This window comes from Trypanosoma brucei, chromosome 10 (genome assembly GCF_000210295.1).
Source record: "Trypanosoma brucei gambiense DAL972 chromosome 10, complete sequence".
Classification (NCBI taxonomy): domain Eukaryota; phylum Euglenozoa; class Kinetoplastea; order Trypanosomatida; family Trypanosomatidae; genus Trypanosoma; species Trypanosoma brucei.
The window spans coordinates 3,144,315-3,165,651 of NC_026743.1; the positions used below are offsets into that span (position 1 = coordinate 3,144,315).

The following is a 21,337-nucleotide window of genomic DNA, read 5'->3' on the forward strand; positions in this document are numbered from 1 at the left end:
TTATTAAACCAGTTTGAAGAAGACGAACTCTAAGCGATGGGGTGCTGTTGTAAAGAAGCGACAATTTTTGGTATTGTGGTTAAGGAATCTCATTAAATGGAAGTTCCTACCTTTTTTCTCTTTGTCCTTAAACTGCTAGACCTCACTTACACCCCTCTTCCTGTCGTTCAGTTGGGGCGAAAAGGGCATTTCCCATAATATTAGTAATAGTGTTCAAAAAAAGAAAACGAAAAAGTAAAATCTGTGACGCTCCTACATTGCGAGAGTAATGTATCGCCCCACACCACTCAACGCGTGCATCGACTTCCACCATGCACACGCAGCCATAAAGTCGTGGTTCACCAACTTCTCTCAATACCCTTCACCGCAGAAGTGCATAACAAAACACACGATAAACGCAACACCAGCAACAACCGCAGAGGGTTGTCAGCACCGCCGCATACATCTCCTTACCCTTCTCCATTGCATTTCCCCTCCGTTACTTCTTCCCTTCTATTCCCTCGCGGTGACCTACGATAGCGTCAGCCACGTAGTAGAGGGAGAAGACGCAGGATCGAAAGAAAAAATAAAATGAGCGATAAATATTTTCACATATAAATGTGCCGAAACGTAGATAGAGGTAACAAAAAGAAAAATCTCCCTTGAGCTAGGTAGCCGCCCCCCACCTATGGAATGAAGGTACCAATCCACACAGCTATTAATGCAACTGAATGCACGTTCTCAAATCTCATCGCCGTAACATCCGCTCCCCTTGAGCACCCGCGACAACGACTAACCTTTGTGTACACACCACGCTTCCCTCTTCCCCGCAAACAATTCCCTCCCAGCCTCCGCTACCATCACTGACGACACTCAAGAGAAAACTTAACGTCCGGGGCCCCACCTCACTTCTCGACACTGAGAACTAATCATTAACTGATAACACATATTTCGAAGACCAGTCACCAACAATGAGGTTGTGGTGGGTGCATCCTCATGTTCTTTGTGCCCGCACCAGTCACAGAAGCGCTGCGTGTGCTCCGACGAAATTTTGTCGTGTCTTTCCTCCTCATCTTTCCTTTCCTTCGACTATTTTTTATTTACCTTTTCCCCTCGTGCATATAGCCCTTTCGAACACCAAACAAACTCCAACCAGTGGCACTCTACCGTTTCTCTTTCCACTTTTCCCACAGTGAGGCCACCACCGCGTTGTATCCTCAGCTTTGACCATCACTTCTTTCAGTGTAAACCCCGTTTACCTCCTTTTCCTTTTTCTTCACTCATACTCCCCACTTCAGCTCAACATGGCGTTCGTTTAGACCTGAGACACGTCGTGCCCATACCCATTAATGTGTTGTTCCTGATTCTTACTTCTTTTTCTTGCTCTTCCCCGTTACTGCCTTTACTTGCTTGACACCCTCGATGTTAACTTTCGGGTCGAGAGCCAAGCACTCCGTTACAGCGCCCCAGCCAACAGTGATCTTCCCCTCGCGGATGGTAAACTTCAACCCCTTTTCCATTGGCATTGGATAGGCAAGTGTCAGCACCAACTCGCGACTATCACCGGGCATGCAAACGAGTGTCTTTTCGAACTCCTTCAACTCTGCATCCTTCTTCTTTTGCTCATCCGCGTCCTTCCCATACTTTTTGTTCAACTCAGCAACCTTCTGCTCACTTTCGGGGAAATTGAGATCCGCCGTGACATCGGCACAGCGAAAAAACAACTGTGGACGGTAATGGGGACTAAAAGCTGTGTGCCTCCCGCCCTCGTCCTTAGTAAGTACGTAGACTTGTGCACGCACTTTGTTAAAGAGTTTAGTGGCGCCTGGAGCCGATAGGACCATGCCGCGCTCAACGTTGTCCTTGGACAAAGTCGTTGTATCACCAGTTCCCAAAATGCTCGCGCCAACAGAATCGCCAGGCATACACTCCTCCAGTGTCTTGTGGTACATTTCAATACCTGTTACTTTCACGGTTAGCTTCTTCGCACTGAAGCCACTGAGCTCAGCGTCGGCGCCGAGCTTCATGAGGCCCTGATCAACACGGCCCGTGACAATGACAGATTTCTTGTCTTTTCCAATTTCGTAGACGTGCTCAATAGGCATTAGAAATGGCTTCTCGGTTGCACGGGGTGGGTCAGGAATCCATTCATCACACTTCGCTACCAACTCCATGATCCGTGCTTCGCTATCGGTGTCACCCTCGAGTGCCTTAACGGCGGAGCCACGTACAAGTGGTGTTTCCTCAGCGGGAAACTTGTACTTCTCCAACAGCTCACGCAACTCCATCTCCACCAGCTCAATCATGTCCTCTTGACCCTGCATAAGATCACACTTGTTAATGAAGCCCACAAGGGCAGGAAGACCAATCTGTGAACAAATAAGCAAATGCTCACGAGTTTGCGGCATGCAACCGTCGTTAGCGGCAACGACAAGGATGCCACCATCCATCTGCGCGGCACCAGTAATCATGTTCTTCACAAAGTCCATGTGACCCGGGCAATCTATGTGACCATAATGCCGCTTCTCCGACTCATACTCCACGTGTGTAGCGTTAATGGTAATCTTTCGACTCTTTTCCTCGGGAGACTTGTCGATTGCAAAATAGTCGAGGGCTCTTGCCTTACCTGCCTTCGCCAGAACCGTCGTAATGGCAGATGTCAACGTTGTCTTACCATGATCAACATGACCAATTGTACCAATGATAAGATGTGGTTTACCGCGAACAAAGGCTTCCTTCTTTGCGTTTAAAAGAGAACAGCGAAAGGCAGCGCGAAACATAGTGACCGAACGAAATTTGTCCTTTCGGTTACCGTAAAGCACGAGGAATGCGCGCTCCTCCAAATGTAAACTATCACAAAATATCCCCTTATTCGGTGGACTAACCTTTTCCCCTGATGCTGTGTATTTGTTTTGTAAACCCACCTGTGGGGCTAGCTTCCTTTGGCCACTTGCGACTAAAATGAAATGTGAAGAAATTGGGCTACAAGTTGAACATTGTAGAGGTGCATGAAACACCAACAAATGTAAATTGTGTTTGGAACCGCTTTACACATAGAAAAGTTGCTCTGGGGACTGAGGTACCGCTATCCGCGAAGGTGACGTATGGAAAGTGAGCGTTGACTAACCACTTGTGTCTCCTCTATGTTTGACTCATTTTTGTTTACATCAGTATGGCCCACGGAGCAACCCCTTCGGCACAGCGGCAGCGCAGTGGTTGCACACCTCTAGCTCTATAACAGCACTTTCCACTTCATAGGAAACCTGCGTCTCGTGCTCCCCTCCCATGTAGATTGTGTTGCCTTCCGTACCGTGTTAACACCTCATTCCCAGTTAAATCACGCTCCAATAAACACTTACCACTGCGTAGACATGCGCAGAGAGGTCATGCGCATGGTTCACCCACCCATCCGCCTGGCCATAGTAGCAACTAGAACACAAGTGAATGCCCGCACCTGATTTCCGCATGATTACACAGTGAACAACAAATTTGTAGGGGCGGCGCATTGCCAGTAGTTTTTCCATAATTCCATCGCAAATGTGTTGAATCCATCCGTGTGCTTTGATATGGTCGTAGCGCTGCGCGTCATCTTCGCCACCCTCGTCATCAAAGCAAGGGCTAAGGACCTGCAGGATAATGTTCTTCACATCATTAGCGGGAACACCGTTAATGTCGACGGCAGCATCCGGCGCCGACCCGGTTCCTGCTGCAGTGTCTTCCTCCTCGCTGTCATGATCTTCCTGTGCACCAGCTGGTGGTCCCGTAGCAGCTGCCGGAGCCGCTGAGGACCCCATCGCTTCCTTCTCGGCGTTGGAACTAGATCCCGCCTCCTGCCCTGACACCGTTTCGGGTGAGTCGTCAGCGGCAACTGGTGCGGGTGCGGTGTCAGACCCCGGGCTTTTAGGCCCCTCCTGAGGCGTCTCATCAGACATACGAAATACCCTCTAAGGGCACAAAGGAGCAGAACTTTACACAACCGGAAAGAGGTGGAGGGTAAATAATGCGGAACAAGTGCGGTTCACAAGCCGTTAGCTGCAGAAGAAATAAAGGAAACAAATAAATGCGGAAAGAGAATGCCATAAAGTCTCGACTTCTCGCTGTCGGTATCCAAAGTTATATAAAGAAAAAGGAACACATTTGCAGTTCCGGTAGGTGTTGCAATATAAGGAGAGACATAACAACACGATCTATGTTAACGGAGGAACGATCACACGAGGCTGCGCAATCGCGCCACCTCCTTGGTATCCAAACCGAGGGTTTCGCTGCAGTACTCTGAGCGATGTAACACCTCCTGAAGAAACTCTCGAAGTCTGGCTGGGCTACCCCTCAACGAAACTGCCGTCGAGCCATCTCGACCGCCGACACGAACAATTCGCCAACGGTTAAGCAACCCGACAGCTGCGGTGAATGCTGCACGGTCAAGTGCAGCAGCAGCATGTGTTCCCATGGACGAGGCAACATCCTCCAGCAAGTCAACGACGGTACGCACTACACCAGCTTCATGGCGGAGGTATACGTACGTAAGAAGTAAAAACATTTCCCGGGTACAGTAACCCAGTTCAACGAGTTTGCATTCGGAAAGCATATCATCAACTAAAAGCGCGTAATTCCTGAGAGGTTTCACCGACCCTGCGCTTTTCCGATTCGCATTGGTAAATTCACCACGCCACAATGACTTCACTGCCTCTGGCGCAACACTAAAGACGGCACTACGGATATTTTGCGCAACTTTCAGTTTCGCCGAAGTTCTCTCAAACCACGACAAAAGTTTACCACAACTGGCACTGCTAAGGAGAGGAATTTCCCCTGAACACACTTCCCCAAAGACAGCAGAAACGGCAGTCATTACTCTTCCCGCCGTCGCACCAACGCTTCTCAGTTGCCCAGATAGCACCATGATACGCTGAGCGAAATGAACGTCACTCACAGATTGTTGCGGAGAACGTGCAACAGCAGACAACTCTGTGAGAACATATCCGGACATCTCAAGCATGGCTGTTTCCAGCAACATCACCTCCGGTGGAGTTAGGTAACCGTTGACTTCTCCTTCCGGGCTCTGATCCTGCGCTACGCCTGCGCTTACGGCATCAAAACGCCACCCGGTAAACGAATGTGAAGTGGTGCACCCTGAAGCACCCGAATCAGTCACAGATCTCACTTTTTTCAATCTTCCTCTCTTCGTATTTCTTGCCTTCACAGTATTCACCTTCAGTTCAAGTCGCTCTTTCACTTCCACTAGACACGCACGGGCGACGCAACTAACGCTCCATGGAAGCAAGGGGATACAACGTGCCTCACACGTTAGTCTACTTGACAAGCGCTTCTCGAGCTGCCGAATGTCTGGTGTTGACGATGTCATCACAAGAGACATTCCTCCCCCTTGACCATCACTTTCGTGCATAAGGCCAGAAAGCACATAGAGCAGTTGATCGCACCATACTCCAAAACGCTCAACGCGACGAATGCAAACAATGAGATTGGTTCCGTGTGTTCTCATTAGCAGAAGGGCACGCTGAAGTGCTGCGAGAGCACTCGACGCCCCTCCCATGGCGTAGGCGGTCGTCGACGTCACATGAAATGAATCATCATCTTCACTTGCACTTCCATCATCAAGCAACTCATCGGGCACAGCTAACCGTGATCTCTTTCGGCCAACTTTACCATCTTTTTCATGTCCGCTTACCTTTAAATCCTTCGTAACACAGGAGCCTTGTTTCGTACGCGAGGGGCATTCGGCGTCAGTCTGCACAGCTCCTTCAGATATTTTGTCCAGCGCCATCAACTTGCCAAAGCCAAACAAACTTCCAAAATCAAACGTGCCCTTACTGAAAGAAGTATCAGCAGACCGTAAGCTTTTTGAGTTTGAGCTCCTCAAGAAAGTGAGCATCTGTTGCCCAATAGATCGAAGGGCGTCTTCGTCGCTATTAAGAACGTCACCGTCTAGGTACAAAACAAACGTATTGTTTCCCTCCATACAGTCTTGAGCAAGCAATCTTAGCAGACGGTGCGCGCCACAGCCCCGTGGCCCCCACAACATGTGACACGAGCGGTGGCCAAGGGCACATGAGGCCGCTACGGCACTACGTACGGAACGATATACAGCAAGATGCATGCCAAGTTCGTCACGTCGTCCCGAAGGATCTTCTGCGGCATCACGTGTTGCCACACCATGGCGCTGTGGACTACGGCCACGCCTCGCAACCTCAAGAAAAGACTTACTCGTACTCGCTGTCAGCTGGGCAAGAACACGGCAGCACTGCACGGCTAATTGATGTTGCACCGTGGAAAGAAATGACCTCGTAAAACTACAACACTCACCCCCACCACTTTCACACAATACTCCCTTCATGGAAAAAGAGTTTGGTAATTTTCCACCTAATTCATCAAAGAAATAATGAAATGAGAATTATCACATTTCACATTAACACAATCCCGTAGATAAACAAAAAAGAGAGAAAATAAAGTAAAACACGAGCAACTTTAACGGCTAAACCGAAACCCAGTGGCTGTCATTCACCACCGCTCAACGCAAAATGCACCCTTCCCGACTTACGGTAGACGGCAAATAAAGTATCAGCAATATCATATGAATTAGAACAGTGCCCCAGGTAGATATTGCACCATGCCTCGTCCGTGTGGCAACTTAAAGTGCGACACGCAGCGGGCATATTAACAACCGAGCATTAACATAACCATAGCACATGTGTACTTCAATATTCAGTTAAACAACAAACACCTGGTGGCACAATAAGGAATATCACAGGGAAGAAACTAGAAGAAAGGAGAATAGACGGTGTGTACACAAGGCACCGACATACTCGCCTCGCCTCTTGGAAAGCCACCACCCACAACGCACCACCAAAAAGGCATGCCGTGGCTACGGGCCTCCTCAGAAATAGAAGGTAACACTGAAGAAACAGCAATGGGGGAAATTACTGCAGGTACGTGTCAGTCAAGTACAGCACTCTCGCTGAAAGCGTTGGTATCAATCAGCACTAAGTTGTCACTCAGTCGCGCACTACAACTTCTGTCCTCATACACAGCCATGCAGCAGAACATCTCCGCCACATGTATCACCCCACAATGCATGCAAAGCACGGTGTGGGGCGGTTGTATGGGCGTCGATACAGCAACAGTGAATAAAGATGCAGCGTAAACACACATAGCAGGAAGGAGTTAGGGACGGTAAATGCCGGTACAATCAACACCGCTGCTCAACATTTGTACACATTCAAGAGTCCTCATTGGGTGTGTCGGTCCGCCTGTCGTTAGACAGTTTCTCATCGTCGCAGCGGTGTCGTGCCCATAACATGTCACATTTCGCATAGTCCAATGATCCAAGAGTCAAAAGAGAAGGGAAAAAAGAGTAACGAGGGGAAGAAGGGAGGAATCAGATAGATTGGTAAACGCAAAGTTGGTTTCTCGCTCATGATGGGTCGTCAGTGCGCACTACAACTGCAGTCACATCACGCAGAGTAAACGGTATTGGAATATCTCCGCCTCCTGAAATCGCCCCACAACGATTTCTGCACATGTGAGGCGTTAGACAGAGACGTTGCGCTGGATATCAGTGTAAAATAAGGACCATGTTGGCACGAAAAAGACAAGACAATGCAGTTGTCATGACATCTTTTCACTGATGCATCCCCTATTCGCATAACTGTTACGTAAACATAATCACACATTACTCATAACACAAGTTGCTAGGACAAGCGACTTCACTACACGGTGTTGCTACGGAAACATACCTCACTGTGCTAACATACACTGCATCAGAATGCGATTACATGCATCTCAGCGTCACCTGGAAATCTGGGATACAATCGCATCATACACTTGTCTAGTTTCGTAAGCAATGAGTTCTTGGTCACATACCACAGGTAATGTACTCTCTCAAATGAAAATATTGTGATGAGCACCGCTCGAGTATTCTGCAATGATTCCGTTTGTCGACTCACAATGTGACGATGGAAAAGAATGAGGATATCAAGTTATTGCATTTTAGGTTTTCATGTCAACTAGAAAATCAGAGAGCCGACACCACATCCCCTCAGTATCTTTACGCAACTAGCTCCGTATCCATTGCCTTCACCGCCGGAATGCAATATTCAAATGAAAGCAGAACAATACCAATATCCCACGCGTCGTCACAGGGCCCCAAGTTGTTTTCGTGTATAAACGGTAATTCACATTTTTGGTTCGGTATTTGTGAGGTGCGCTTGGAACGGCTCCGTCCAACTTCAATTAATCCCTCACAAACGCCAGGCTGTAGGTGAGAAGGTCCCGTTGCCATTTCACCACTGTTGAGTGAATAAGGTGTACGGTTAGTTTCTACAACATGTGGCATGTGTTGGTCCTCATTTCCGGGGATGCATAACGTTGCAGGGGAATCTTTTGCGTCTGCAAGTGGCGACAGTGCCTCACAATAGGGGAGAGGGTGACCACAGCACTCAATAAAACTGTTGATGAAGGAAGCCGCGGAGCACTTTGATGAAATAGATAAAAATAAATCAATAACTTGCTTTAAGAAGTCACATTCGACTGAAGTTTGCTTGCAATGCTCACTGGACCAGGAGTACATCATTTCCACGGCTGCGTTGATTTCAACAAAAAGTAAAGGTTTTTTATTTCGGTGAAGAGAGTCTGTTGAAGGTAATGAAACGCGACCAAAGTTTACCGCCACGTGCTGATGTGGAAATACACGCCATTCCCCCAACTCTTGGAGAACAAAGATGACTCCTCCACAAAGAGGTCCTTCCTGCCGGGAAGCAGACACCACATTTTCCGTATTTCCATATTCGGGTATAAAGCATGCCCCCACAAGAGACTCATTGGAAATAGGGTATCTTTGCAACACCTCAGTTTCAGAAAGGACAAACCACGGAGGGCAGAGATGCAAGAAGAAACCGCAACAGTCAAAGTGAAAAGGAAGATTGTGTACCGTGCCACCATGTCGCAAGCATAGTTTGCGTTCGGATATTTCGGTCATTGTGAACCAACAGCATGGCGTTGAAGCTAAGTGGATTTGGGAATCATCATTTTCCTCCATATCTTCATTGTCCATACGATTCTCAAGCTGTACAGGCTCTCCTGTAGCAGCCCAGTAGTTCAGGACCCGGCCTGCATGAAACGAAGAGTAATTAGCGGAATAACGTCTCTGATTTGCCCGATCACTGAAATCCACATTCATCAATGTGATATCCTCCTCAACATGAAATTGGTGAATGTCTTGCATTCGTGGAAGGAAATATTTTGAAAACGGTCCACGAAACGGAACAATCCATGCACGCCAATAACCAGTTGAATCAGAACTAGAAGCTGGCAGCTCTATCTCTGAGGAGGAAAAAATATCATCAAAAAACCATCCATCTTTCTCCCACACAATATGACCTGAATAAGGTGTCTCCACAGCAGAAACTGTCGAGACAGACTCAGCAGCAAGTGATGGTTTGCTTTCCAATGCTGCTACCATATTCTGATCCATTGGATTTGATCCTTTAGACAGTTGGTGAAGAAACTGCAACCCTCCTTCGGTGCGTCGGAGCTCTTTCTGAAGCAAACGAGTCCTCATACAATCAGCAATATTCAGCCGCTGTTCGCAACGAAAGAGTTGAATAATGATTGGTGTCGGTGATGCACCGAGAACCTCCGGGGGTTCCACGCCAACCTTCGTAGTAGACAACAGCAATGACTGCGCGGAACTGCTCCCCACACACCAGTCACGCATTGATGGAACAGGGTTTGCTGAAATCGTGGGGTACCTGAAATTCCCGCCATTTATATAATTCAGAAGCGTTTCTTGCATCCCTTCCGGACAGTAGTAGCAAGGCGTAGCAGACAGAGGCAAAAGGGAATTCGGCGCCACGGTGGGACATCGTGTCTCTCCTGTTCTCTTAAGAAAATCTCTCCTCTTCCGCAATACAATATACCCCCATCGCAGCATCAGTCGAGGTAGACACGGAAATGCACTCCGCAGAGCCTCCCCCAAACTATGGAAGGAAATAAATGTCATTTACAGTGCAGAGGCCCCTTCCCCACCCTACTTGTGACAAGAACAGAACACATGCATCACACATGCAAAAGATAAAAATATATACGTCGACACAAAGTACCATATTATTAACAGCGCACATAATCATGAACTCATGAACGCAGCGATATTCATATCCTGCAAGAACAAAGAATATACCCAATGAAAAGGTATCAATCATCTTTTGACTGGAACCAGGCTACTTTGATCCAACCCTATCAAACTGGTATGGGTAAAAACGTACCAGTTATTATGACACCGAGATAACACCAAGTATTTGGGTGTTGATTATTTAGCCGTTCACACCAATCACCAATGGCAGAAGTCCGTAGAGTAACTGGCAAAACCAAATCAGTTGTGTTCACGCGTAGCATATACACCATACCTTGCAACTAATAACGGTACCGATATGCCATTCACACTCACACATCCCACAGATTCTCCACGCTATCTGTCACCGCGCTTGGCACTTTCACAAGCTCCGTCTGCTTCGGCTATGCTACTTCAGTACTACTAATTGTACAAACATATTCCGTGGCGTATGCACACACACACACACGTGATAATCCTACTGAAAAGAGGCAGTGTGAAGAAGTAAAAACACCGATGAAAGCAATACACAAACAGCGAGTGGGGAAGGCGACCTAACCGAAAAGAAACATTAAAACGCACATTAACTTTTTTCTAATGGAAAACAATGGGTATCATATCAATGGACGAAAATAATAAAAAAAGAATAACAATGCAGGGCAGTGAGCAGAACCACACAATGAGTCAAATGGGAATGCAGCAGCAGCCAGCCACGGTTGCAGCAAACATGTCGCCTCGATGTCTCAATCATAACCCACGCATGGTAGTCTGTGTTACCCTTGGGTTCATACGCCCTCCTAAAGAAACAAGTTGTAAAATGTTATACTACGTCGGAAACTATTTATTATTATATCCACTCTCTCCACAGAACCAATCACTCTCTCGTTATTAACACACTAAATTACGGAATAAAAGTTAGACACTAGTGTCACAGCGCTCTTCAGATGTTAAGGGGTTTCGATATTAGCAAATAGAATGGGGAGTAAAAAGAAAGTCAAACATATTAAATCATAAATAACAAATAACCAAATATGAGAAGAAGGGGAAGAATAAAGCATCATGTACTCATTTAGTTATATCAGACAACACCTGCCCACCATGACGCCGCACGAAATCCAGACGGCGGGGCACCAGGAATGCCTTCCCTTTGCCAAGTCGGAAAAAGATGGCAACGGCAAGAAGCCCGCTTAGCATGCCAATAACGCTACCAGCCACTACATCACCGCTGTGGTGACGATTGTCGCGTAACCGTGACGCAGCAACGGCGCATGCAAAATAAATCGGCAGGAGACCAACGAGCGTGCGCCACACAGATGCACCACTGAAGGCACGCAGAACTGAAAGGAAGTACATAGCCATAGGCGTGAAAACGGAGAAGGCGCAACCGCTGTGACCTGAAGGGAAAGACCGTCTGCCTTCTGCAGCAACCTTGCACCAATCTTTAACTCTGGATGTCGAATTGTAACCTTCGCGTTCCAACCTAGCGAGGAAGTCGGGACGGAGCACACCAGCGTAAACCTTCAGAACTTCAACGATACAAAGGGCCAATACAACTGAGAAACCGTGCGCCACAACCCAATAATTAGCGGTTTCAAGGAACGTCATTAGCCGCTTTGAGCTGCCTTTGTTTTCTGTCGTAAATGACCCGTCAGGGCAGTTACCAGTACGTTCCGCGGCAGTATTATTAAACCCGTCGGATGATACCTCCAGCATCTCTACTGGAGCCCGCGATTCATCAGGGAGACGGTTAGACACATGTATATCCAAATACCACTCCCCTTTCGAGGCGAAAAGGGCACGTAAAAACTCCATTATGAAGTAAAATCCAATGGGCGCAACCTCCATTATAAGGAGAGTTAACACAGAAAATGTTGAGCTCTTTAGCTTGTAGCTTATAGTTGCATCGGTCCACGAAAAACCTCGGCAATACGGTTGAAGGGATTCCATCCACAGGCAAACGACGAATGCTATCCCAATTAGCAGAAAATAGTCCAAAACGTGAAATACCTTACAGTAGTGCACAAACTTCGAACAGCACGTCCCGCTTTCGGTGGTCATTTTCGCACTTCTTGAAATGATTAATTACTCCAGTGAACTACAACTTGTATCAGACACGGGGGAAAAGCAAAATGTAGAGAGCACTAAAGGAAGACAACAAACTCGGAAAGAAAATACCAGGCCAGAAAATAGGAGGTCTTTCACAACCACCAACCAGCAAACATCACACAACCATACGGTCTGCAAATGCATTATTATGAAACTCAGTGCGCTGCGCCACATTGGCACGGTAACAAGAGGCACACAGCACAAAAAAAGACCATACCACACAACTGCCACCCACAATAACATCCACAAGCCGACAACACGGGGCTCAGCTTTAACGATACTGACAAGTGCACTCCAGTAAGTGTAGTGATATTTTTCAAGAAGCATAACATAAGCCTCACTTCTACACCACCGGTAACGCGTGCAAATAAGCCTGGCGGTGAAACTCCAACACCAGTACGAGCAAGCACAACAAACACCTGGTGGCACAATAAGGAATATCACAGGGAAGAAACTAGAAGAAAGGAGGATAGACGGTGTGTACACAAGGCACCGACATACTCGCCTCGCCTCTTGGAAAGCCACCACCCACAACGCACCACCAAAAAGGCATGCCGTGGCTACGGGCCTCCTCAGAAATAGAAGGTAACACTGAAGAAACAGCAATGGGGGAAATTACTGCAGGTACGTGTCAGTCAAGTACAGCACTCTCGCTGAAAGCGTTGGTATCAATCAGCACTAAGTTGTCACTCAGTCGCGCACTACAACTTCTGTCCTCATACACAGCCATGCAGCAGAACATCTCCGCCACATGTATCACCCCACAATGCATGCAAAGCACGGTGTGGGGCGGTTGTATGGGCATCGATACAGCAACAGTGAATAAAGATGCAGCGTAAACACACATAGCAGGAAGGAGTTAGGGACGGTAAATGCCGGTACAATCAACACCGCTGCTCAACATTTGTACACATTCAAGAGTCCTCATTGGGTGTGTCGGTCCGCCTGTCGTTAGACAGTTTCTCATCGTCGCAGCGGTGTCGTGCCCATAACATGTCACATTTCGCATAGTCCAATGATCCAAGAGTCAAAAGAGAAGGGAAAAAAGAGTAACGAGGGGAAGAAGGGAGGAATCAGATAGATTGGTAAACGCAAAGTTGGTTTCTCGCTCATGATGGGTCGTCAGTGCGCACTACAACTGCAGTCACATCACGCAGAGTAAACGCTATTGGAATATCTCCGCCTCCTGAAATCGCCCCACAACGATTTCTGCACATGTGAGGCGTTAGACAGAGACGGTAACCCGCAACAGCAGCTGCTGCAGGAAGAATGCATGTCCTCGGCCAGTACGGAATATTTATCACATTGGTTTCTATGACGGCCCACTTGGCGTTAACCGATTCTCCATCTAACACCATCGCCCTGGTGAGAAGGTTTTCTGTCTATTTTTCTTGGGTGATGAGTGATGAGCGTATTTTGGTACTGCCTTAGGTTTGTACATATGAAAAGAAATAACGAGGAAATAAAAACAAAGTTTTGATTATCCTGCAGCATCAGTCTACTTCATTGCAGGCAGAAAACGCTCATTTACGTATGAACATATTCATATAATCCCCATCTTCAAGTACGCTTCCCACGCACGCACACAAAGTGGTAAGTGGGAATGTACGAAAAGAGAAGAATGGAAGAATAATACTTTAAATACCCAGTCGCACTTGCGGACACCCTCTAACGATCCCAGCGGGAACGGTTGAGGTGGCACATACAGGATAATTAGCATAATCAAATATGGAAAAAAAAAAAGAAAAGTAAAAGGGACAGAGCACGGTAGAAACAAAAAAAGAAAGCAACTCCGTACATCTTCTGTTTTTTTTTCACTGCCAAAGCAGGACCGCTCTGTGCCACACACTGGCAAAACAAAAGCGGAAAATGTGGAGGGGAAAAGGACAGGATGAAAGGTAATAAAAAAAAGTAAATTGAAGAAACGTGTCGCATGAGATAAAAAAGGAGATATAACGTCCCTCTTTTATAATCGGTGGCATTGCTGCTTTGGTCTTTTTTATGGCTGAGCTGATTCATACCGCCCCGAGTTTGCTCTTTGTGACATTGTGAAGAGGAGTTGCCAGTTAAGGTCCACACAACACCGTCACCTACGGTAGCAAGTAGAAACTGCAAACCCACACACACCTGGGGGTGGGGAATTTAAAAAATAATAATAATAATAATAATTGTAAAACGAAGTAAGGCATCTCTCGTATAGCCGCAGCCGCCATTACGAGCACAGGGAAGGTAGACATTTGCTCACGCTGCAGGCAGTAAGTTATCATATAAATAAATCAAGAAAAAAATTACGCAAGGGGGGATGCACTCATTCCCTTCCGGACACGGAACAGAGAATTGAAGAAACAGGTGTGTAAGTAAAACACAAAAAATAAGGTACCACATAGCACGGTGGATTAACCAAAGGACTAAAAGAAAGAAGTTGTGCACACACACACACACACACACACACACACACACACATATATATATATATATATATATATGAGCAAATACCCCCGCGGAATGAATGATTACGCAAAAACCCCGGAAAGGGGAAGTAGTTGTACCCAAGATGTAAGCACTGCAGCTGTAAAAAAAAAGTGTTCGGTGCCCAACCACATGACCCCGCCCACAGCCGAGAAGCAACACTTGCAATAAAACGGCGGAAACAAGAGCGACACACAAACAGTTGGAAGTAACCGAAGTATAAATCCTTCCCTTGGGCTTTACGAACGCGTTTTGGTATTGAAAAGGAAATTCGAGGAGATTTTAAATGCACACACTTGTGGAGGGTCAGCCGTTCAGAAGTGACGACGCTCATCCTCAGCTGGTGGCCTCTCTTCCATTACCCCACACGTTTCAATTTTACGTCCCCTCGACTACAACTGAGTGTGTTTTACACTTGCCTTGCTTATCCACACCGTCTTTCCTTCCGCTTTTCTACAGCAAGATCGCACGTTTTCGCCACGTTTTGCACTTATCAAAAAATATATATATATATATATATTCGTTTTGTTTTTACCCCCTTTAGCCCCACGTTTTTTTCTTTTGTTTGCTCCGGCGCACGCACAGCCACATGCATGTTTCGCCATGCGTTGCTGTTCATCAACGTTTACAGTCGTATGACGATAATAAGGAAGACGATGATAGTAATAATAGTAATAATAACAGTAAGGAAATAATTAAAAGAGCTAAAAGAAAAAGTAAAGATCGGTAGATCAAAATGGTGACAAACACATCACCACACACGTATTTACGTACGTGCACGTACATATATATATATATATATATATATATATACGTTTTTGAAGACGTAAGGTACTGCAACCACATAGAGTATTTTAAATGTGTTGACCGCAAGCACTCCCAGATGCACATCACTGTGGTAATACCAGCGTGCCCACTTTCCTTCAGTGGAGATATCCCACAAGCTGCTTTCCATCTCATTCAGTCTGGTAGCAGCCCCTTCAGTCGCACTCACACCAACTTTGTCCAGAGCTTCCGCTGCTGTTTTATGAGCGTTGACGTGCAATACTTTGCCTTCACGTCGAAACCCGCCGCCAGCGAAACTTTCAATTGGTTTGCAACTGTTTCTACAATTTGTTTTCTTGCTTCCCTTCCCTCGTCTGCCTCATCTTCCATCCCCGCCCCCCCCAGTTTTTGAACCGCTGGGACGCGCTACCCTACGCTATGTTGTACTTTGTGAGAAGCGACTCACTTGTCATCGTTTTGGGTCTCTCGATAGGTCGCCCCTGCAGTCTATCCCATACGATTCCTGTGAGGACCCCCAGCTGTCGCGAAAGACCGAATAGAACTGTGTAAAATAACTGTTCTTTCATCCCATAGTGCTGAAGAAGTACGCCGGATTGGGCATCAACGTTGGGGAACGGATTCCTCACCTTACCATGTTTCTTGAGGATTCCGGGCATGATCTCGTAGATGGCGTCAACGAGTATAAAAAGCTCATCATTAGGGAAGTTATTTTTACAGTACTCGCGGAAGCAGGTGTAACGGGGGTCTGTCATACCAAGAACAGCATGCCCATAACCTGGCACCACCCTTTTGGCGTTGAGCACATCCCAAGTGAGTTTTTCCAGCTCCGCGGCAAGCCGCTTGCGATCATGAAGGTCCACACCTGCAGCTTTGCATTTGTCGCGCATCTCAAATAAATATGTTAACACCTCTTGGTTTGCCAAACCGTGAAGTGGGCCAGCGAGGCCGGCGAGACCTGCAACAAGGGATAGATATGGGTCACTGAGTGCTGATGCAACCAAAACTGTGGCGTGAGCAGACACGTTGCCACCTTCATGGTCCGCATGGAGGCAAAGGTAAAGGCGCATGCAGTCCCAGAATGACTCATCTTTAAATCCCAGCATGTTTGTAAAGTTTGCTGCCCAATCGAGATTAGGGTCACTGGGGTTGGTCAGTTGCGCCTTACCAGTTGCGAGACGATTGTACACAATGGCCGCCACATGTGAAGAGCGAGCGATCAAGTCAAGGCTGTCATCCAGCGCATACTCCCAATAGTTTGTTTTGTTCGCCTTCCCCTGGGAATACGCTGTGGCAAACTTCGAGTACGTTTGGAGGGCCATTAAACCAGCGCCAAACTGAGTCATGGGATGAGAGTTATCCGGCAATGAGGCGATTGTCTTCACGGCAGCACTGATTGCACGCTCGTCTGCACGGCGGTGCAATTCTTCGTGCATTTCTTTCACCTGCCGCTCATTTGGTATTGTGCCGGTCACAAGCAACCACAGCATTCCCTCCGGGAGCGGGGAGCTTCCGCTACGCCACGATTTGGGAAGTTTTTCGCAGCACTCCGAAATGGTGAGCCCCCGGAAGCGAATACCAACTTCCTTATCGAGATATGATGGTTCATAAACGAAACCGGTAACTCCGCGCATGCCACCGTACATGCTGGACACCGTGGACTCTGAAAGCTTATCCCCGCCATGTTTGGCTATCAGTTGCTTAATGCGAGGCGCATCACTCTGGTGTTTTTTCAGTATAGACAGTTTCAGTTCATCAAAGATAGGCGAGCCGCCGGCGGCAGCACAAAACAATGAGGGCGAAGATGAAAACCCTCGTAACATAGCTCCCCTCGCGATTCCAGATGAGTAACGAGCACGCATGCACATTGGAAATAAATCCTCCCGTTTAGTGATGGTGTTACCTTTCAAATGCAAATCTGACAAATTACAGAGGAACAACTGGCGGTATTTTCCTTTTTCTTTTTTGCTGTTGCTTTTTATATCCCTTTGTATGCCTTTAACTGCGAATTATGCTCAGAACGCGGCGAGCCACAGATTAAAATAAACAGAACGAAAAGGGTGCAACAGCTCTGTGGACAATGGAGTCCCCTCAGAGGGGTGGGGTTGGAGAGACCATGTTAAATATTAAAAAATGAGACGCAACGGGGAAGTCGTGTATTTGGAAACGGCGTATTGTGCCCACACACGATTTTCAAGTTTCCTGCCGCCGCAACCGCACGGCGACGATGGGGGGGGGGGTAATAGAAAAAGAAAAGATTGATGAGTGGAGGGTAGTACGACAACATCGCACGCTAACACAAATCATGAGCAGTTGCGCTAAGCAGATGTTGGTGCTGCGCTAACGGGATGTGCACACAGCTTCGCCACAGGTTGTCGCACGCACCTCGGTAGCTCAATCCAGTGGTTTCTGCCTCTTCTACGGCGCAAGTCGCACAAAGCAGGTATGTCTGTGCAAGTCCCTTCATAGGAGTGACCGGCACCCTTGAGAGACATGTACATATTGTTCACAAAAACACGGCAAAATAAAAATAAAACAGACGTCACATTCCTCGTGTAAGTTGATCACGGGCCACCTCTGCCAAACATGCAAACATTTCCTCCGAACAAAGACCTGAGCCACAGAGCAGAAACCACCCCATACATTGCCGAGAACTACATGTCGCTCCAACAGACTCTACCGTACACACACATACTGAGCACTTGTAACCTTCATTTGTGGGTTTGCAAGCGCAGAACGGCGTATCGCGTGTCAACAACATGGTTATCACTCAGCACTGGGCCCGACGGCACGTACATGAATCGCACTGATTCTTGTGTCAAACGCATGCACCGGCCTACGCCTGAACGCAAAAAGCTTAATTTTACATCTTTGATTCTTACGTGCGATGTGGTACCCTCAGGGAGAAGTTCTAACGGGCCCCGTGCTGTGAGCAGAAGAACCCCATGACAAAACGTAGTTGGTGAACCTTTCGGTGGTACTGACTGCAAAGTGTGCAACCGACCACTGAAGAGGGGTCCCCGCCCGCCTCCCTCCCATGGCGGATTTGTGGGCGGAGGTTTCGAAGCTTGCGATGTGGTCGACAACATCTCCTGTTGCTGATTTTTCAAGTTGAAGGACGGACTACTTCCCATTTCTACATTTGTCTTCCTTTCGCCGTGAAGTTCAGTAGAATCGAGCTTCCCCAAACTCTGCACAACCTCCACGTCCGAGATCCGGTATCCCTCGCCCGTGAGGCTGCTGGTGCCAGACGTTCCTTGGGCTGCCATAGATAAATGAAGTCCATCACGGAACTTTTGTGGCAGCTCCGCGACACGAAACTCACCTACCTCACTGGAAGACACCGTTGATATCCATTCTCCGCGTAGCTGCACTCCCATTGGGTACACTGAACGCAGAAAGGAGGGAAGGTACGACTGACAAATGTCTTGTATGATAGAAGATTGATCTGAGGGACTCATGAACAAAACGCCAACGGGAGCGCCCCAACGTGACTCACCACGCAGCAAAACGTTCATTGCTTTAACCCCTGTAGAGGTCTGCGGAAGCCGCAGTTCGCCTGTCTTCAATACTCCCTCCAGGGGAAAAACGATAGCACCTTCCGGAGGAAACTGTTCAAGTTGCAATGCGGCAACATCACTGTAGTTGCGGTGTTGCGCCGAGCCATTCAAGTCAACTGCCAGAACGAAATCACTGCCAACGAGAATCCAAACAGGTTGTAACTGTTCTTTGCTCAGTTGTGCCCCAGCCCTCCCTTCCGCGTGACGTATCACCCACTCCCTCATATCGAACTTGCGAGCATCTGCCTCAATCATACTATTCAAAAGATCAATGGCTTTATGAAACTGGTCTTTGTCAGCGGGTCTCCGCCGACAAATAAGCTTTTCAGAACCCTTGTCGTCCACTCCGCAGCTATCCGGAGGAGCTCTTGGACAAATTGCATTTAACCTATGATCAAGATGAACTATGTTACGTTTTTGCATTCTGCCGAGAAATTTCGGCTGCTGTCCACCATCTTCCGGCCTGGGTGGCCCACACATTTTTGGTTTTATATGTCCTGGTAACAACGGAATGAACTGGCACGGCAGTGGTGGGGATTCGCAGACCTTTTCCCCATTATTTGCCTTTCCGGGCATCAGGGTTCCTTTGGAGCGGAGAGGTCGAAGCGAGCCAACTAATGTCTTCGATGAATTAGCAAGCGAATTAGGCGTCGCCTTGCTGGAACCATCTTGCCCTTGCGGCGGTGCAGAGTTTGTGGGTAGTGGGATTTCTACACCCATAACGGCGTGTCACGCAGCCGCTTCACTAAATGAAGTGTGCTGAACCGTGTCCCAAGGCCCTTTCGCTAAGGGCTACCTTTGGATTCGAGCGAATTCTTCCACTCTTCAGGGGAAAGCTTCCAAGGAGAAACAGTGAAGCTATGAACGTACATGCCGAGGGCAGGAAAAGAACACAACATACTCACCCAATGGCTTGCAAGATCGAATAAATAACACACAGAAGGAAAAACATTGCCAGACACATGCACATATAAAAGAGGAGGAAAAGGAAAACGGGTGCCGGCCACCCGGCAACTGCGCACGACAGCAAAGGGTTTGCTCCGCTGTGTGAACTCCCTTTGTCCAACGGCACATGTTCATAGAAATACACACGCACAAAGACACACAAGGAAAAAAAAAAGAAAGAAACGTTACACACACAACACATGATCCAATAGAGAACAAAACAACTCCCTAAATCTTTCCTCCTTTCGCGTTCCCCAAACCCTCTCGCACTCACACGATGTCACATGTAACTTGTCGGGTAAAACAACCAAAGGACAAAAAGTGGCAAGCACGTTCCGTACCATCCCCACACCAGCCGAATCCTCTCCAGAGACAGACACAAAAAAACGAATAAAGAAGGTGGAGAGGAGTACATATTGATGCTCGTGAAATCGCACTAAACGAAAAAAATGCGTCACACATCCAAAAGGGGTAAAAACATCTATACATCAATCGCTTATTTACTCATACATCTCCACAGTCAACGGTCCACAGAACGACAACCCACCAAAACGAAGATAAGGATAAACGAACCAACAACCGAACAGAAACAATAATAAGTCGACACAGGTGCGCGAATCTAAAGGGGAAAGGTCAGATGGGGGTGTTGCTAGCGTAAGTATTGCCACATCTCGAAACGGATGGCGCAGCGGTGAGGTAGTTGCATGATGAAGATATGTACGCGGGGTTCAACATCAAACAAGTTGCGGTATTCGTTGCCAAATAATATAGGGGTTGGTTCACCTCAAAAAGCCTTTAGTCCTCCCTCATTATTCGCCATCTTCACATCCTCGTTACCTTCATCCGTAGGGCATCCCCCACACCTACGCCCATCCCAATCATGCATCTGTACGCCTTCCACTGTGGAACACATGCAGTTGCAAAATTACAAATCAAAATAAATACCCCCAATGAACTCGCGTACAGGGGGAACAGAAAAACACCGAACGATTCGCAAGGAAGCAGAGCACCCAGGTACACAACGACACCATCTCAGCCGGAAGAGTAAAAATGAAGGGGATGCAAGAGACAATTCCCCGCGCAGGGGCCAAAACCGAAGAAAAAGTTAATAGCACAACCCTCGCATCACCACACACACACAAAAAAAAAGAATTATGGTAAAACCGTGGTGATCAAAAGGGAGAGAGAGTTACCCCTTTTTTTTATCAGAGTGGTGCAGGGGTCCCTCATTTTTTCTTTTTTTTTTGGAGGGGGGGTTGTAGGATGCCACAGTTGATTGAAAGGAATTTCTTAACAACAACACCAAAGCCACCCATCTCCAGTATATTCCCACCACCACCACCACGAAAGAAAACAAGTTAAAGGAATGGCCCCT

The 21,337-nt window shown here is 47.4% G+C and overlaps 11 protein-coding genes across 11 annotated transcripts; 2 read left to right on the forward strand and 9 right to left on the reverse strand.

Annotated features, from left to right (window-relative positions):
* Positions 1–268: 268 nt before the first annotated feature.
* Positions 269–574, forward strand: TbgDal_X16130 (hypothetical protein, unlikely; the record flags this gene model as incomplete). The annotated part of the gene is made up of 1 exon (XM_011780475.1): positions 269–574. The coding sequence occupies one exon, from the start codon at positions 269–271 to the stop codon at positions 572–574; it is 306 nt and encodes a 101-aa protein (XP_011778777.1).
* Positions 575–1,346: 772 nt separating this feature from the next.
* TbgDal_X16140 (elongation factor Tu, putative) lies at positions 1,347–2,759 on the reverse strand (the record flags this gene model as incomplete). The annotated part of the gene is made up of 1 exon (XM_011780476.1): positions 1,347–2,759. The coding sequence occupies one exon, from the start codon at positions 2,757–2,759 to the stop codon at positions 1,347–1,349; it is 1,413 nt and encodes a 470-aa protein (XP_011778778.1).
* A 552-nt stretch (positions 2,760–3,311) lies between these two features.
* Positions 3,312–3,911, reverse strand: TbgDal_X16150 (dynein light chain, putative; the record flags this gene model as incomplete). Its single annotated transcript, XM_011780477.1, has 1 exon — positions 3,312–3,911. The coding sequence occupies one exon, from the start codon at positions 3,909–3,911 to the stop codon at positions 3,312–3,314; it is 600 nt and encodes a 199-aa protein (XP_011778779.1).
* Positions 3,912–4,186: 275 nt separating this feature from the next.
* On the reverse strand, positions 4,187–6,328 carry TbgDal_X16160 (hypothetical protein, conserved; the record flags this gene model as incomplete). Its single annotated transcript, XM_011780478.1, has 1 exon — positions 4,187–6,328. The coding sequence occupies one exon, from the start codon at positions 6,326–6,328 to the stop codon at positions 4,187–4,189; it is 2,142 nt and encodes a 713-aa protein (XP_011778780.1).
* Positions 6,329–8,038: 1,710 nt separating this feature from the next.
* TbgDal_X16170 (hypothetical protein, conserved) lies at positions 8,039–9,991 on the reverse strand (the record flags this gene model as incomplete). The annotated part of the gene is made up of 1 exon (XM_011780479.1): positions 8,039–9,991. The coding sequence occupies one exon, from the start codon at positions 9,989–9,991 to the stop codon at positions 8,039–8,041; it is 1,953 nt and encodes a 650-aa protein (XP_011778781.1).
* A 1,173-nt stretch (positions 9,992–11,164) lies between these two features.
* On the reverse strand, positions 11,165–12,157 carry TbgDal_X16180 (phosphatidic acid phosphatase protein, putative; the record flags this gene model as incomplete). The annotated part of the gene is made up of 1 exon (XM_011780480.1): positions 11,165–12,157. The coding sequence occupies one exon, from the start codon at positions 12,155–12,157 to the stop codon at positions 11,165–11,167; it is 993 nt and encodes a 330-aa protein (XP_011778782.1).
* Positions 12,158–12,181: 24 nt separating this feature from the next.
* Positions 12,182–12,532, reverse strand: TbgDal_X16190 (hypothetical protein, unlikely; the record flags this gene model as incomplete). Its single annotated transcript, XM_011780481.1, has 1 exon — positions 12,182–12,532. One exon carries the CDS (start codon positions 12,530–12,532, stop codon positions 12,182–12,184), a length of 351 nt encoding a protein of 116 aa, XP_011778783.1.
* A 1,981-nt stretch (positions 12,533–14,513) lies between these two features.
* On the reverse strand, positions 14,514–15,008 carry TbgDal_X16200 (T. brucei spp.-specific protein; the record flags this gene model as incomplete). The annotated part of the gene is made up of 1 exon (XM_011780482.1): positions 14,514–15,008. One exon carries the CDS (start codon positions 15,006–15,008, stop codon positions 14,514–14,516), a length of 495 nt encoding a protein of 164 aa, XP_011778784.1.
* Positions 15,009–15,410: 402 nt separating this feature from the next.
* TbgDal_X16210 (hypothetical protein, unlikely) lies at positions 15,411–15,851 on the forward strand (the record flags this gene model as incomplete). The annotated part of the gene is made up of 1 exon (XM_011780483.1): positions 15,411–15,851. The coding sequence occupies one exon, from the start codon at positions 15,411–15,413 to the stop codon at positions 15,849–15,851; it is 441 nt and encodes a 146-aa protein (XP_011778785.1).
* Positions 15,852–15,870: 19 nt separating this feature from the next.
* TbgDal_X16220 (citrate synthase, putative) lies at positions 15,871–17,325 on the reverse strand (the record flags this gene model as incomplete). Its single annotated transcript, XM_011780484.1, has 1 exon — positions 15,871–17,325. The coding sequence occupies one exon, from the start codon at positions 17,323–17,325 to the stop codon at positions 15,871–15,873; it is 1,455 nt and encodes a 484-aa protein (XP_011778786.1).
* An 843-nt stretch (positions 17,326–18,168) lies between these two features.
* Positions 18,169–19,737, reverse strand: TbgDal_X16230 (hypothetical protein, conserved; the record flags this gene model as incomplete). The annotated part of the gene is made up of 1 exon (XM_011780485.1): positions 18,169–19,737. One exon carries the CDS (start codon positions 19,735–19,737, stop codon positions 18,169–18,171), a length of 1,569 nt encoding a protein of 522 aa, XP_011778787.1.
* Between the last annotated feature and the right edge of the window lie 1,600 nt (positions 19,738–21,337).